Source organism: Notechis scutatus, chromosome 8 (assembly GCF_049901735.1).
Source record: "Notechis scutatus isolate UNSWTSFEM ecotype Mainland chromosome 8, rNotScu1.2, whole genome shotgun sequence".
Taxonomy (NCBI): domain Eukaryota; kingdom Metazoa; phylum Chordata; class Lepidosauria; order Squamata; family Elapidae; genus Notechis; species Notechis scutatus.
Window position 1 is genome coordinate 1,392,310 of NC_142016.1, and position 14,380 is coordinate 1,406,689.

General features: G+C 50.0%; 1 protein-coding gene across 4 annotated transcripts; it reads left to right on the top strand.

Moving 5' to 3' along the window:
* Window positions 1-297: 297 nt before the first annotated feature.
* Window positions 298-14,176, top strand: AK2 (adenylate kinase 2). 4 transcript variants are annotated; one of them, XR_015750391.1, is made up of 7 exons: window positions 298-426; window positions 5,126-5,251; window positions 6,951-7,061; window positions 7,327-7,421; window positions 7,954-8,048; window positions 10,828-11,023; window positions 13,928-14,176. XR_015750391.1 is itself a non-coding variant. In XM_026673737.2 (7 exons), exons 1-7 carry the CDS (start codon window positions 322-324, stop codon window positions 13,933-13,935), a joined length of 714 nt encoding a protein of 237 aa, XP_026529522.1. In that variant the 5' UTR covers window positions 298-321; the 3' UTR covers window positions 13,936-14,176. The 4 variants fall into 4 exon arrangements, 3 of the variants coding, with proteins under 3 accessions (XP_026529522.1, XP_087826387.1, XP_026529521.1); XM_026673737.2 differs by having other exon boundaries at window positions 7,954-8,026; XM_087970261.1 differs by lacking the exon at window positions 13,928-14,176 and having other exon boundaries at window positions 10,828-11,181.
* The last annotated feature ends 204 nt before the right edge of the window (window positions 14,177-14,380 follow it).

Genomic DNA, 14,380 nt, shown 5'->3' on the forward strand with positions numbered 1-14,380 from the left:
CGGATCCGTTGACTCCGCCCGGAGCTCCACCTACTCCCATTCTCCGAGATTATAATATTTGCATATATTTCCGTTGCACCAATCAATGGCCACGCAGCCCGCATGAAAGCGCCCCTCCTTACCGCGAGCAGAGTACGCAGGCGCAATGTATCCCGCAAGCTTTTTGAGGAGATGGCGCCCAATCATAGGCAACTTCCCGCCGTCGTACTAAGGTGATTGGGCGAAAGCCGCCGACGCCACCTGTGGGACGGGCCGTCGGCCCAATGGCCAGGCGCGCGGCTGCTGGGTCGGGCGCCTGCGCAGGAGGTGCCGAGCGGCGTGATGGCTCCGAACGCGGAAGGCGGGCGGGACACGCTGGGACGCGGAGCCCGCAAGGGCGTCCGGGCGCTGCTCCTGGGGCCGCCCGGGGCAGGGAAGGGCACTCAGGTGAGCGGGCTGGCTCGGGGGGCGAGGCCCTGGCGTTCCCCGACCCGCCTTGGCAGAGACCCGCCGGCAGCCGCCATCTCGGCGGAATCCCCCGGTCCGGCTTGGAGGAGGGTCCGCTCGGGTCCTGCGAGGGAGCCGATCCTCTGGCCGGCCGGGAGCTCTCGCCGCCCGTTCCCGACCCCAGGCCCGGCCGGCGGGTGTCGGGAACGAGCTTGGGGGTCGGTCGGTCGGTCGGTGGGCCGCCCGGCTAGTTTCTGCGGGGAACGTGTGTGTGTGTGTGTGTGTGTGTGTTGAGAGACGCCGCCTCGCGCCAGGCGGTTGCTCGAAAAAGTCCTTTCGGGGTGCGGGTGGGGGGTGATTTTGGGCCTGCGCTGGTGTGTTTCTCGTGCTGGCTGGGGGGATTCTGGGGGTGGAAATCCAGGGGTCTTAAAGTGCACGGGGTTGAGAAACGGTGGCATAGGCCAGGGGTCTCCAACCTTGGCCCTTTTGAGGCTGGTGGACTGCAATTCCCAGAATGCCTCAGCCAGCAAAGCATTCTGGGAGTTGAAGTCCCGAAGTTTTAAAGGGGCCAAGGTCGGAGACCCCTGGCCTAGACCATGGCGGATAATTCCAGACAGGGTTGCGGTGCAATTACAATTGCCAAAAACCCTTAGGAGGATGCACCCCGTCTTCCAGGTCAGTTTGCTGAAACCCGAACATACGTCCCACTTGCCCCTCCAGTTCCTCTTCTGATTGAGGGCGAGCAGCATTTTGAGATGAAAGAGAGTTTGGACTCCAGGAAACAAAGAGGAAGACTCCAATATTCAGTGGTTTGGAAGCATTTCCCTCCCCCTCAGTTGGAAGGGGTGAACAAAAGTGATGTTCAAGCCTCTAAGCTTATACGGGCGTTTCCTTCTAAACATCCTGACAAACCTTAAATATTGTTACATTTAATATTCTGTCTGTGAAAATTTAATTTTAAAGAGCAGAATAAAAATGTCTTCTTCCAGTTCACCGTCTTACAAGTGTTTGCCCTGAGCTCAAGTCTGCAATGGCATTTTGTGGGCAGAGCTGCTCTTGGGGAGGCCACTCCCAAGTGAAGCGCCTGCCCTTTGTCCTGGCAGGCAGGGCAGCCCGGCGTCTCTTGCGAAACAGGCTTCTTTCGCCCATCTCAGCAAGGTCTCTTCAGGGACAAGAGAGCTCTTGAAAGTTGGGCAAAGGTTGCCCCGGAGCACAGCTGGGCACGGCGGGGATGCACAGGCTCCCAGACCCGCCCTTTGGCCCCAGCCCAGCTTCAGATGCTGAAGGACCCCATGCTTGGGGGTGGGCAAGCGGTGCAAAGCAAAGGAGGTGGCAGCGTCTGATTTCCTTGCCCCCAAATCTGGTGGGGGGTGGGCGACAGCATACAGTCACTCTCGAGTTACAACAGTTCACTTAAATTGCGACATAGCCCGCCTGCAGTTCTTACGACACAGTCCTGAGGTTACAAAGGCTGCAATACCACAATGGTCATTCACCCTTACAAAAGACCGCAGAGGCACGAGCTGCCTCCTCTCTGCCGCAGTTTCTTTGCCTGCTTCTGAGCGTTTGCAGAGAACAGGGGCCTAAAGTACCGCAAGATCCGTAGTGCAAGATGTCGTGCTACTGATCTTGTGTGATTTTTGCACATCTTTAGGCCTCTGTTCTCTGCAGATTGAGGCCTGGGCCTCATTCTTGCTGGCAAAGGCTTTTTGCAAAGATGGATGGAGACACAAAATCTCTCTGTAGGCTTTGACAACCCTTTGCCGAAGTGTTTGCCAGCTGATGGGACGTTTTGAGGCAGCGCAATTTTGCTGCCCCAAAGCCTCCCATTGGCTTGGCAAACAGTTTGGGCGCCAAGACTGGAAGCTTCTGGTGGCTGTGATCTTGCGCAACTTCAGGCACCCATCTGCTTTTCCAGATAACGAGTGCCTGAAGTCGCCACGAGATCACAGCCCCCAGAAGCTTCCAGTTTCTTCGCCCAAACGGTTTGCCAAGCCAATGGGAGGTTCTGCACTGCCCAAAGACACCTGTCGGCATGCAAACGTTTTGTGTGCCGAGGCTGGAAGCTTCTGGGGGTTGTGCTTTTACTCGGCAGAGGCTGGAGAAGGGACAGCTCGCTAGATCTTCGCAGGAGCAAAGTGACCCAGAGTGGCAGGATGGTGGGGGGAGGAGAAAACAATTGTGGGGAGCATGAGGTGTCTCAGTGGGTGAGTCGTAAGCAGGTGGCCTGTTCCATCACTGGCACACACCCCCGTCCTTCCCCACCTTGAGATATTTCATGTGCATTTAACTACCTGTGAATTCAGTTAGCGAATGCATGGGCAAAAGCAGGGGGTTTTCACGTTCATTTTATGCAATTCACTCCAACGTAATCCCGGGATTACTAATGTCATTGGCAGGATCCATTGCATTCGTAAAGGACTATCTGTACTTCGTTGTCCTGTCCTGCTAAGGACCGGGAAGGGGGAGTAAATTTATATCCCTCAGAACTTCTTGAAGACTTTTGACAGAAGGCTCTATTATTGAACCTCGTGGCTGACTGGTCAAACAAAGCTTTAATACTTCCTTGGATATTTATTTCCTCAAAGGATTCTCTATAGCCCATAAAAATGGAAATCTTTAGCGGAGAAGGAATAATGAAGTATTCTTTAATATTTTCTTTTTTAATGGTTAAGATGCAAAAGAAGTTAATCTGTGTTTCCTCATATTAAATCAAGAAACCATATTTAGTTCAACAACGTATAGCTCCATTTGCTACAAAAACTAAAGCACAATAGGAGTACAGGTAGTTCTGACTTAAAACTGATTTCAAAGTTACAATGGACCTGAAAAAGCGACTTAAGACCTGGATTTGAACTTGCTCCCTCCCCTCCCTCCCAACCCCCCACCTCCGCCTGTGGTCACATTACTGTATTTTAGGTAACCAGCCTGAATTTACGGCTTAATAGAACTACATCTACATGGAGGGAAGTAAGCAGTGGGGGATTGTCTTAGGTCCAGTGTTCTTCAATATTTTCAAAAATGACTTAGATGAGGTAATAGAAGGGGAATTCATTATATTTGCAATTGACACCAAGCTGGCAGGAATAGGCAGCACCCCAGAAGACCAGCTCAGGATGCAAAAAGATCTCGATAGAGTTGGTTTCTGGGCCCTCTAAATAAATGGAATTCAGTGGTGAGAAAAGTAAGATTTTATACTTAGGTAACAAAAACCAAATATACAGGTATAGAACATATACCTGGTTCAATAGAAAGATGTTGGAGTCCTATCATTTAAATATGAGCCAACAGTCTTGGGCAGCAGCCAAAAAGCCAACAGAGTCCTAGGCTGCATTAACAGGGATAGAATCCCAGTCACGTGAAATGTTAGTGCCACTCTATAATCCCTTGGTAAGACCATAGTTGGAATATTGTACCCAGTGTTGGTCACCATGATTTAAAAAGGTATTGAGACTCTAGAAAGAGTATAGAGCAGAACAATAAAGATGGTTTAAGGTCTGGAGGCTAAAACATAGGAAGAATGTTTCCAAGAATTGGGTATGTCTGTCTAGTTTAGAGAAAAGAGGGACTTGGGGTGACATGATAGCATCTTCCAATATTTGAGGGGCTGCCGCAAAGAGGAGGGGGTCAATTTATTTTACAAAGCAGCAGAGGGCAGGACAAGAAACAATGGATGTGTCAGAGTGTTTGCAAGCGTGACTACTATTGTGAGACAACCCAGGAGCACAACACAGCACACAGAGGCTTTGTCTTTTAATAGTGGTTTATATACAAGACTGCTATATACATACATACATACATATGTGTTAGGCACATACGAGGCAATCCGTCTTTATTACTCTGCACTGAGAACTATAATGGAGATAGAACAGAGAGAGAGAAAGGGATGCCCTCTCATGGCCACCTTTATATAGACATCTTAAAGTGGCAATAACCCTGCTGACCCAACCTCACTCTTAAAGTGGCAATACCCTGCTGACTCATTCTCATTACATCAGCATTTACAGCAGCCTTACAACAGCTGGTCAGCTATTAAATCTCCCAATACCTTAACAGGATGGAAACTAATCAAGGCGATAGGCAATCTGGAATTAAGGAGAAATTTTCTAACACTGAGAACAATGAACCAGAAGTTGTGGGTGCTCCATCAGTGGAGGGTTTTAAGGACAGACGTTTGTCTGAAATGGTCTAGTGCCTTGGTGGTGAACCTATGGCATGTGTGCCACAGGTGGCACGCAGAGCCCTCTCTGGGAATGTGTGCCGTGGCCCCAGCTCCGCCGCACATGTGTGCACACCTCCCGCCAGCCAGCTGGACTTCGGGTCTGCCGCGCATGCGCAGGGGGTGAATGCGGGGTGGCACAGGTGCATTGCATTTTGGGTATGCGCATGTGTGTGCACTTTGGGCACTTGGTGCCAGAAAGGTTTGCCCTCACTGGTGTAGGTTCTCTTGCTTGAGCAGAGGGTTGAATTCGAAGACTGCCGGGGTCCCTTGCAGCTCTGGTTAAACTCCTGTTTTCAGCAAAAACTGCCCCACCCTGAACCATGGAGTTCGCTTCATAATGAAGATTTTTAAATTGGGCACAGTTATGTGGTAACCTGTTTTATGACCGTCATGACTTATGACCAAAATTGCACGTTCAATTACGGCTGTAAGCTGAGGCTGCCTGTGGGTAACCGCTGACTCTTCTTTCTTGTCCAGGCTCCTCGGCTCGCAGAAACGTATTGTGTGTGCCACCTGGCCACGGGGGACATGTTGAGGGCGATGGTGGCTTCGGGCTCAGAGCTGGGGAAGAGGCTGAAGGCGACAATGGATGCAGGGAAGCTGGTGAGTGGGAAGAGTGGCTCCCCCGGGGTAGCTTTTGGGCTGCGCTTTCCAGAAGTTCAAGAAGAAGAACCCTCTGTCTGCTGAATGTTGAGATTCCTGTCCCGTCACAATGTCCCCCAAGTAACGATGGGGACTTGCCAGGCAGGGAGCAGCATCACGATCTCATTGCATGGTGACCTGATGTGCAAGAAACCATGGCTTCTCCAGATGCCTCTGAATGGACCAGAATCCCATCAGGTCCAACTCCGGAAGGGGCCTGAGATGGGGTGGGGTGGGATGTTGGCTTGCTCTGTTCCGGGAGTGTCCTCTGCTCCTTGAATTTGAGGCTTAAACATTGGAAATCACCCCCCCAGGCAGGTTGAGCAAGGTCATTGGAAATCAGCTGCGGCCTTTCTCTGGAGAGGATCCAGGTCACTAATCATAAAATCAATTAAGAAAATGGAGTGGGACTTGAAAATCCTAATTATACTGCTTTTCTATTTTAGGGGGTTTATTTTTAGCCATCCCAACTCTGGAAATGTAATATTGTTTTCTACATTTCCTTCTCCACTTAGAGCCTGCGGTGCAGGTTATTTTCGTTTAATGACAGCATTTGGGACGGGCAACCCCATGGCTAAGCCCAGCGTTACGTGGCCGTGCCAACTTAGGGCAGCAGCTGCGGCAGTTGTGGTTGGCATCCTTAGGCCTGTCGTCATGAGATGCCATTTGCCACCTGAATTGACTGAGGGAAGCTAGCAGTGGAAGTTGCCAGGGGCAGGACGCTGCCACCCTCCTAATTGCGAGCTGTTGCCAAGGTCCCGTCACAATTGGTGATTGATTATGAGGGCCCTGCAACAGCTGCAACTGACGGGGACCAGACAGTCCGTCTCCCTGTTTAGTGCTGCTTAATTTCAAATAGTCGCTGAGTGAGTGTTTGTTAAATGAAGCCTATCTGTAAAGGCAGATGGTGTAGAGCAGGGGTGTCCAACCTTGGCAACTTTAAGACTTGTGGACTTCAACTCCCAGAATTCCTCAGCTGGCTGAGGAATTCTGGGAGTTGAAGTCCACAAGTCTTAAAGTTGCCAAGGTTGGACACCCCTGGTGTAGAGCTATGAGGAATAATCCATGGAAGGGAGATCTGCTTCCATACATCACCTCCATCATAAATACTTCTTGCTTTTAAACCTGGCCTTTGGTTTTTTTTTCATGTGAAGTATCTCTGCAATATTTCTTACAGGGTTTTGCAGGAAGCCTATAATGGCTGTTTCTTATTTATGGCCTTCATTTGAAAGTGTCAGTGTATCATCATTAGAAAGTGTGGCTGATGTGGGTGGGTGGACTACATCAGGTTTGGGAGGTGCAGCTGCCTGTCCGTCCTGGAGAGCTTCTGAGGGGGTGCTGAACCGGGGGACGTCTAAGCCCCGGAGCCCCTTTTCTGATAAGGGGGCCATTTCTGCATTTGGCTCAGTCCATGGGGAAGAACGGCAGCAGTTTTGAAGTCCGGGACAGAAACACACTGTAGAGTCAGCCCATCAGAAATCTGAGCGACCTGAACCTTGAAAGTTGATCCCTTTGCAAAAGGCCATGGGTGGAGAACAGAATCTGGCTACAAAGGCCAGTGATGGCCAGGATCACCTCACAAGCACAGTTTTCTAGTGGGTTTGAGTAGACCCAGCAGCTGCTGCATCCAGTGGGGTTCCCCCCTTTTCTCTTTTATCAGGTGAGTGATGAGATGGTGATGGAGCTGATTGAGAAGAACCTGGAGACCCCCCCTTGCCAAAATGGCTTCCTCTTGGACGGCTTCCCTCGCACTGTGCGACAAGCGGAGATGGTAAGTTGTTCTCCTTGGGCTCAGGCGTCACTGGTGCCCGGGGCAAAGTGGACGGCCAGAACTTCAAGGGAGGCACATCCAGGGAGGAGGAGGGAGCCTCCGTCCTGTCAGAAGGGCCAAGAAGGGAACGTGCTCTGCCTTTGACACCCCCCCACCCCCCACCCCCAGTTGCCGGCTGCACATGTCTGCCTTGATCCAGAAGAGAATCTGAGAGCCTCGGTGCCAATTAGCTCACTGGTTTTGCCTCCTTTTCACAATTTTACAGCTGGATGAGCTGATGGTGAAGAGGAAAGAGAAACTAGATTCGGTCATTGAATTCAGCCTTGCTGACTCCTTGCTCATCCGGAGAATCACTGGACGGTAACTGTCATTTTCCTTGGGGGAAGTTGCTGTCTTGGGCAGCTTGAGTAGGTTCCCTTTCTTCTTTATCAGGTGAGTGATGAGATTGTGGTGGTCCTACAAAGCCAGGAGCAGAGTGGGTGGAAATTTCTTGCAAAGGAAAGTTTGCCCATTTAGAAGAAGCCTACTTTGTAGCCCAAGGGGAAGAGATCAACCCGATGTGGTCAGTAACCAAATAGGAAATACCTCCAATCTTACCTGGGGAAACATACGCTGCCAATGCAAGTGGTGCGTATGTGTGTGTGTGAGTGTCTGCTCAAAGAAAATTCTCCCTTCTCAGTGGCCATCACTGCCTGAATTTTACCAGAGCTGCAGTGATGTTCCCAACGTATTATTCCCTCTTTGTACCCTTCTGTTTCCTTTTCATTTATGAAAAAATTCTTTCCTTGCAAATCCGCAAAGTTTTTAAGTTTTGGTGCTTGTAGACTACCTTTGCCCCATGTAGTTGCTGCAGATGGAAGATGGCTGAGGCTTTTCTGTGTTTCCCTCCCAGGCTAATCCACCCAGGAAGTGGCCGTTCCTACCACGAGGAATTCAACCCACCCAAGGTCCATATGAAGGATGATGTAGGTGTCTCTCCCTTTGGGGGTTTGTATTAAAATGCTTCTAGTTGATATAAAGCCTTGTGGTATCTGTGGGTGCTGGTGGGCTTCTAGAATTGGATTCTATATTTGTTTCTAGCTGCTTTGCTTAAGATTTCCATCTTCATTGCTTTGAATGAATCATTCAAAACCGAGAGGCAATTCTCACAGATTGATAGCTTTTGAATCGATGCTACAACGGGGGTGACTTATGCAGTAACATTGATTGGCACAAATTGTGCTTTTCAAACTGAGGTAGCGATCCATGTCAAAAGAGAGTCACTTCAACCTTTTCTAGCTGTGGGGGAGGCAAACACGTAAAGTAACCGAATATTCCCTGGGTGATTTTGAAGAAATCCTTGGAAATGCAGATGCTATGAAATCGGGATTGTGCAGAAATTACAATGTACAGTAAGTCTTGTGGTTGGGGAATGCTGGGACTTGAAGTCCACAGATTGTAAAGTTACTAAGTTTGTGAGACACTAATCTAGAGTATTTGGTAATCTGCCATTACCTTTCAACCCCCAACGATGATTAGCAAAATCAGGATGAATATTCAAAATAAGTCGTTAATTTTGAAAAGCAAGACGCAATTGGTGTATGAGACAGATGTGATTTTTACATAGACAGCTCAACTTTGGTGCAGGTTTCTCTGTATTTGGTAAAGCTCAACTTTGGTGCAGAGTTCCCCTCTCTGTATTCCGTGGGAGCAAGGCCTTAAACCACAGAAGTCTCCCAACCCCATCCCTGCACTATCCGTGTCAGCAGGAAAGAAATAGCAGGTGTCTTTCCAGAGGATAATTTCTTTCTCTTTCTTAATTCCTCCTTATCTTATGCTACCCAGAAGCATCCTGTCTCTATGTCTTCTAAGGCTCGGGACAGGATTCCCTGAGAGTTTGCCTTTTCCCAAGAGTCTCTTACCTGTCCCACCTGATCTAGCCGATTGGGAATGCTGCAGATCCCCTCGGCTGAAAAGGGTTGGCTGGCAGGAAGTAGAAGGTGGGCTTTTTCCTGCTCAGTGGAACATCCTCTCCTGGGAGACTAGAAGGGCGCCGACCCTGTTAGTCTTTTGGAAGGCCCTAAAACCTGGCGGTCAGAGGTGTCGGCTGAATGTGCTAAGGTCCCAGCTTCCTTGCTGTGCTGCAGCTGGCTTAAGGAACCTGGCTGTGGTGTATATTTACTTTGGTTGCTTTTTATTGTATTCGGACCTTTTTAGTGTTTTAATTTCAAGGTGTTTTTTCAAATTGCAAGCTGCCCAGACTCTTTGACTGAAATGGGTGGCTATAGGAAATTCATTTATGAACAAAGGAAAATGCCAGAGGTGGGAGGAAGATCAGCCGGCTCCCTTCTCTGGATTGCTTTCAAGCCAGGCCTTGGGAGAGGCTGTCCAGTGGTTGTACATGCAGGCCTTGGCACACCACCTTGCGGTGCATTCGCTGCTGGGAGGTGAACGGTTCCAGTTGGTTGGTCAAACAAGATGCAGGTAGTTCACAAGTTATGACCGTAATTGAGCCTGGCAATTGCAGTTGTAAGTCATGACGGTCATAAAGAGGGTCTCCATCTTCTTTGAAGAAGATACAGAATACTATCAGACATGGCATTTATGTTATCAATGGCTGGAAAAAAGGTAAAGATTCAGAATATAACTGGTATTGTTAAGGAAACAAAATAACATGGTGTTTATTAAGCACTAATTAAACGTAATATAAAATAAAACTATAAAAAAATCAAGAGAGCCATCATGTGACTGAACCCAATCTTGCCACATTTTGAGGGGGCAGTCATTAAATGAATGCTGCAGTCATTCATCAAGTGCCCAAGTCATTAAGCGAGCCCACTGTCCATTATGGGCTGGTTTCATTGGATCCAGGAAGTAAATTCTGGTTTCTGGCAAAAGCGTCAGGAATTGCAGTGAGGTGACTTGTGGGCGCTACACCTGTAAAGGAGGGCCGACTGCTGAATGCCCAGAAAGCAGCTATGTGATCACAGAAGGTTGAAATCGGGCCATAAGTAGCTTTTCGCTGGTCTGTCATAACTTCGGATGACCACTAAGGGACTGGTAATGGGTCAAGGACTGCCTGCAAGAGTTGTCAGTTCAACGCCAGCAGTGGCTTCATGCCTGGCGGAAAAGAGGGCCGCAGCGCTTGGGGGTCGTCTCATCAGCCTGGACAACAGCTCAGTGGGGCTTTGCACCTTCAGCTGCTTGGGGTGGCTTGAGGTCCATGTCGCGAAGGGTCGGCTGCGAGGCTTCTCCAGCTCAGGCGGGTCCTTGCAGGCATAATATTCTTCCGATTAAAATCGAATTCCGATTTTGGGAATCCCCCTCCTTTCCCCCACCCCTTCTTCTCCTCCTTCCCTCCCTTGGAGGCCCAGTCAGGAGTTGCTGGCGCGGCTCATGCGGCTCCAGTCCCGCGTTGCCTCAGGAAGAGAAAGGCAAAAGGAAGGTGGCGCTTTGCAACGGCAGCAGCGGCTCCTGGTTTTGCCTTTCCTTCCCGAGCAACGCGGGACTGGAGCCAGCGTGAGCTGCGCCGGCGGTAGCAACTCCTGACAGCCCCAGCCAGATACCTGAGCGGAGCCGGGCGGTGCGAGTGGAGGCCGCTGAGCGGCAGGAAAGGGAGCTGGGCCAGCCACAGACCAGCCTCCGTGCAACACGCCACCGCCCGGCCCTGGCGAGGAAAGCAGCGGGCGCGCGGCGGGGGTCTCTTTGCCGGCCCGATTTTTTTCAGAGCAGAATATCATGCCTGTCCTTGGCTGGTGCCCAGGCTGACAAATTGCTCCCTTTCCAGGTCACTGGGGAATCTCTGATCCGCCGGTCAGACGACAACGAAGCCGCGCTGAAAACACGCCTGAAGGCTTATCACACCCAGACCACACCGCTGGTGGACTACTACTCCCGGCGTGGAATCCATACAGCTGTTGATGCCTCCCAGTCTCCAGATGTGGTTTTTGCCAGCATCCTGGCAGCTTTCTCAAAAGCAACAAGTAAAGACCTGGTTATGTTCATATAAGGCTCTTCTCCTCCTTTCTCCTCCTTTCCTGTCCTCTGGGGTCAGCAAGAAAGAATGCCGTGGGAGTAGGAGCAAAGCAGTTGTGGAGAGAGGCTGTACAAGCAGTCCATTAAACAAACATGTGACTCTTCATTTGTAATGTATATTTCTTCTTTTAATATACGGGAACTCTGGGTTGTGTGTGCGCGCAGTTGGCCAGCAGGGGGCGCACTGCACTTCAGGCCGCCTAGAGACTGGAAACCTGTGCAGGCAAAGGCACTTGACATACCTGCAGAATTGGTTAAATCAGGAAATGGCTGCAGTTTCTGCTTTTCCGCCTACGGACCCACCTTTACAGCAGTCCTGAAAGCCCCAGCTCAGTAGGAGCGGGAAGGAAAGTGGCTGGCCACAAGTCCCGGCTCTAACTACAAGCATGGAAGGCTGCCTCAGCTTAAGAGGGAGGCCATGGAAGCAGATTTGTTCGCTTGTGAGATTCACTGAGGTTTGAATTCTCCTTTTCTGCCTGGGCCAAGTGGAACTGACTGGCACAGCATAAGATGCCCCAGGGCAGCAGCGTTTGTCCCACGCAATCATAAGCTGGAGATGAAAGGAAGAGGTTTTGTAGGCAGCCCAGAATTCAGAGGCTGCTTTATCTATCTCATTTTTTAAGAAATAAAAATGCATGCGGTTATGGTTCTTTAGAAGAAGGGACTTGGAGATGGGAAGTGGGTGGTAACATTTCTAAGGGCTTGAAGAGTAAAGTAAAATGGGGAAGTTGGTAGAAAATTGCCCAGTCTGGACAGTTTCTTTAGGGTGGAGAGTTCAGATTTTCTTCATGTGGAATTCCTGTGAAGAAGAATAGTTTCTGAGGTCAATGATCAATCTGGGAATTCCACATTGGTTATGTGACGTCATCACATAACCCAGGGGCCCCCAATGTTGGCCACTTTAAGACTGGTGGATTTCAACTCCCAGAATTCTCCAGCCAGCATCTGGGAGTTGAAATCCATCAGTCTTAAAGTGGCCAACTTTGGGGACCTCTGACTTAACCAATGCAAGAAAGCTGGCTCATGGTTTCTGAGCTGCATCGAGGCCAAGCGGCCGTGGCACGGGGGTCAAAACCACAGCACTGGCCAGTCTTCCTACTTGGGTCTTTGGTTGAGCCTCTTGTGCCCCATTCTTGTGTGCCACAGCTTGCCCCTGGAACGGAATGGCTGCTGGCTGCCTGCCTAATGCCCTTTTGTTGGGTGGGCCAAACAGACCCTTTTCCCTTTTCTGTTTTTGCCTCTTGGGATTTTTGGCTAAGAGCCTCCGCTGCCCTTGAGCCAGCCTGGGCTCTATGCTCGGTGGCCTTGAGAGGTGCTCCAGTTCCTCACGGCCAACCTGGCAGCCTCTGTGAACAAGCAGGGAAGAGGGAGCTCCTGCACTCTGCCTCCCTCTTGGAGGTTCTTGTTGGGCTGCTTTGGTGCAATGTTTCTTGGCTTCCCTGTACTTCAGGCTGCCTGAGAGGATGGCTAGCAGCTGGTTGGCTCTGCAGCTGCCTTTGGGGGGGTCAGAAGGGCAGCCAGGTTTTAGGAGGATGGAGAAGCGGAAGAAGCATTTCTCTCTTGGCTGACCTTTGTTTCCCTTGTCTTCCTTTCTTTTTTCCTCCTGCGATGTATGTTTCTGTGCTTCTCCGAGAGTAAATTTCTCCCTTTGAGGAATTCTCAGCAGCAAAAGCCACAAAAAACCATCACCACAAACATAACAGGTCACAGAGACCCGTTCTGCAGCCTTTCAAAGAAAAGAAGGCAGTGAATTAACATGGCTACTAGAAATTACTTGCTTTAGCGACATATTTGCACATTGGTGAACATTCACAACTTTACAATTGCAGGTGTGATGGATGGCCACATAAAATCATATAATAAATATATAAAGCTATCTTGTGCATCTTAAGGGTTCCGGCTCCCAGAATAGTTAACTGGCAGGTATTCCATTCCCCACAAATGTTCAAGAAGGCCATGATTTGGGGACCAAAGGCAGCTGATTAAGATAATCAAAACACTTCAAAATTTCTACTCCCAATTTTACTTTTGCTTTTCTCTGAGCTTTTAAAGAACATTTACATTTCAGGTGAGTAAGCAGCAGTCTTTGAAGAAGAGAGTCTTCAACCGTTTAAAGTGATCTGGTCCCCATTTCCACAGATTCGTTGGCAAGATGGGTTCTCTTTAAACCAGGATGTCTACCTTGGGAAAGGTTCTCCTGCCCCCCAGGGAGGAGGAAGCCCATGTGAGGCAAGGAGCAAGCGCTGCCTTCTCTTGGCCCTTGCCTTGGTCTCGGGGAGTGAAGGCAACACCTGTTGTGGCTAGGAGGCTCTGCTGCAATGAAGCAGAGCTGGCAAGAGGAACTCTTCCCCAGCTTGGGTCCCTCTGGAAGTTTTGAGGCTCCAGGTTCCCAGGTCTTGGTAACTTTGGCAACACTGGGAATTGCAGTCCCAACTTGCTGGCAAGCCATATTAGATTAGAGAGAGAGAAAAAGACGGTTATTGCCTTGTTGGGCCTCCTGGCCAGGATTCTGAGGAGGCCTCTGTTGAGCATAAATGCCATTTTTTGCCAAATAAAGGCTGTGCTATAATTCATGGCAAAGAGGGAGCTGGGGCTGTTCAGCCAAAGGGCAGCTTAGTGACCCCCTCCCCGACATCCTTGCTGCCAATTGCTTGTTGTGTGTGTTACAAGGCGCCCTGAGATAAATGCAAGAGCAGGCAGGGCCTCGTTGCTTAGGAAGAACAGAGCTATGCAAGCGTCTGCTTTGCCTCTAAGCTGCACGTCTCTCCTGCCTGTCTGCCTGCTCTGAAGTCTGGTTTGTTATATGAGTTTTTAAGGATTGTTTCTCTTCTTTGTATTTGTCTTCATTCCAGCCGGGTGATTCCAGCCAGCAGACAGCCCACGACTGCATCAAGCACGCCCTGTCCAACAGCTGCCCCCCCACCCCCCAGCTTTGCTCTTGGAACGGAGGGTGGGGGGTGGGATGGAAGGCCTCGTCCAAAGAGGGAAGGAAATCGCCAGAAGTTGGGGTTCTCTCCAAAATTGCACTAAGGGGGGGAAATCCTGTTTTTTAAAGAAAAGCAAATCAGGAAGACAAGAATAAAATGTCACCGCAGGCTTGAGGGGCAGAGCACTTTCATTATGACATCAGTGATTTGTAATCTTTCAGAAAGGGAATTTGTAGCAGTTAGGGGAGCAGGGTCTCCCACTTGACCGCTGGGGGTGCCTTTTCTCCTGATGATTTCCAGGGTTCCAGATAGATGACCTCTCAGCGCTGTTCCCCACATGCGCCTGAGGCTGCCGTGCAACGGAGCCTCTAACGCTGG

Bases quoted from the DNA above. Each gene is read 5' to 3' on its own strand.
- AK2 (XM_026673736.2), top strand. From the start codon at position 322: ATGGCTCCGAACGCGGAAGGCGGGCGGGACACGCTGGGACGCGGAGCC. The intron at 427-5,125 runs GTGAGCGGGCTG...TTTCTTGTCCAG, and splicing joins GGGCAGGGAAGGGCACTCAG to GCTCCTCGGCTCGCAGAAAC. The intron at 8,027-10,827 runs GTAGGTGTCTCT...CTCCCTTTCCAG, and splicing joins AGGTCCATATGAAGGATGAT to GTCACTGGGGAATCTCTGAT.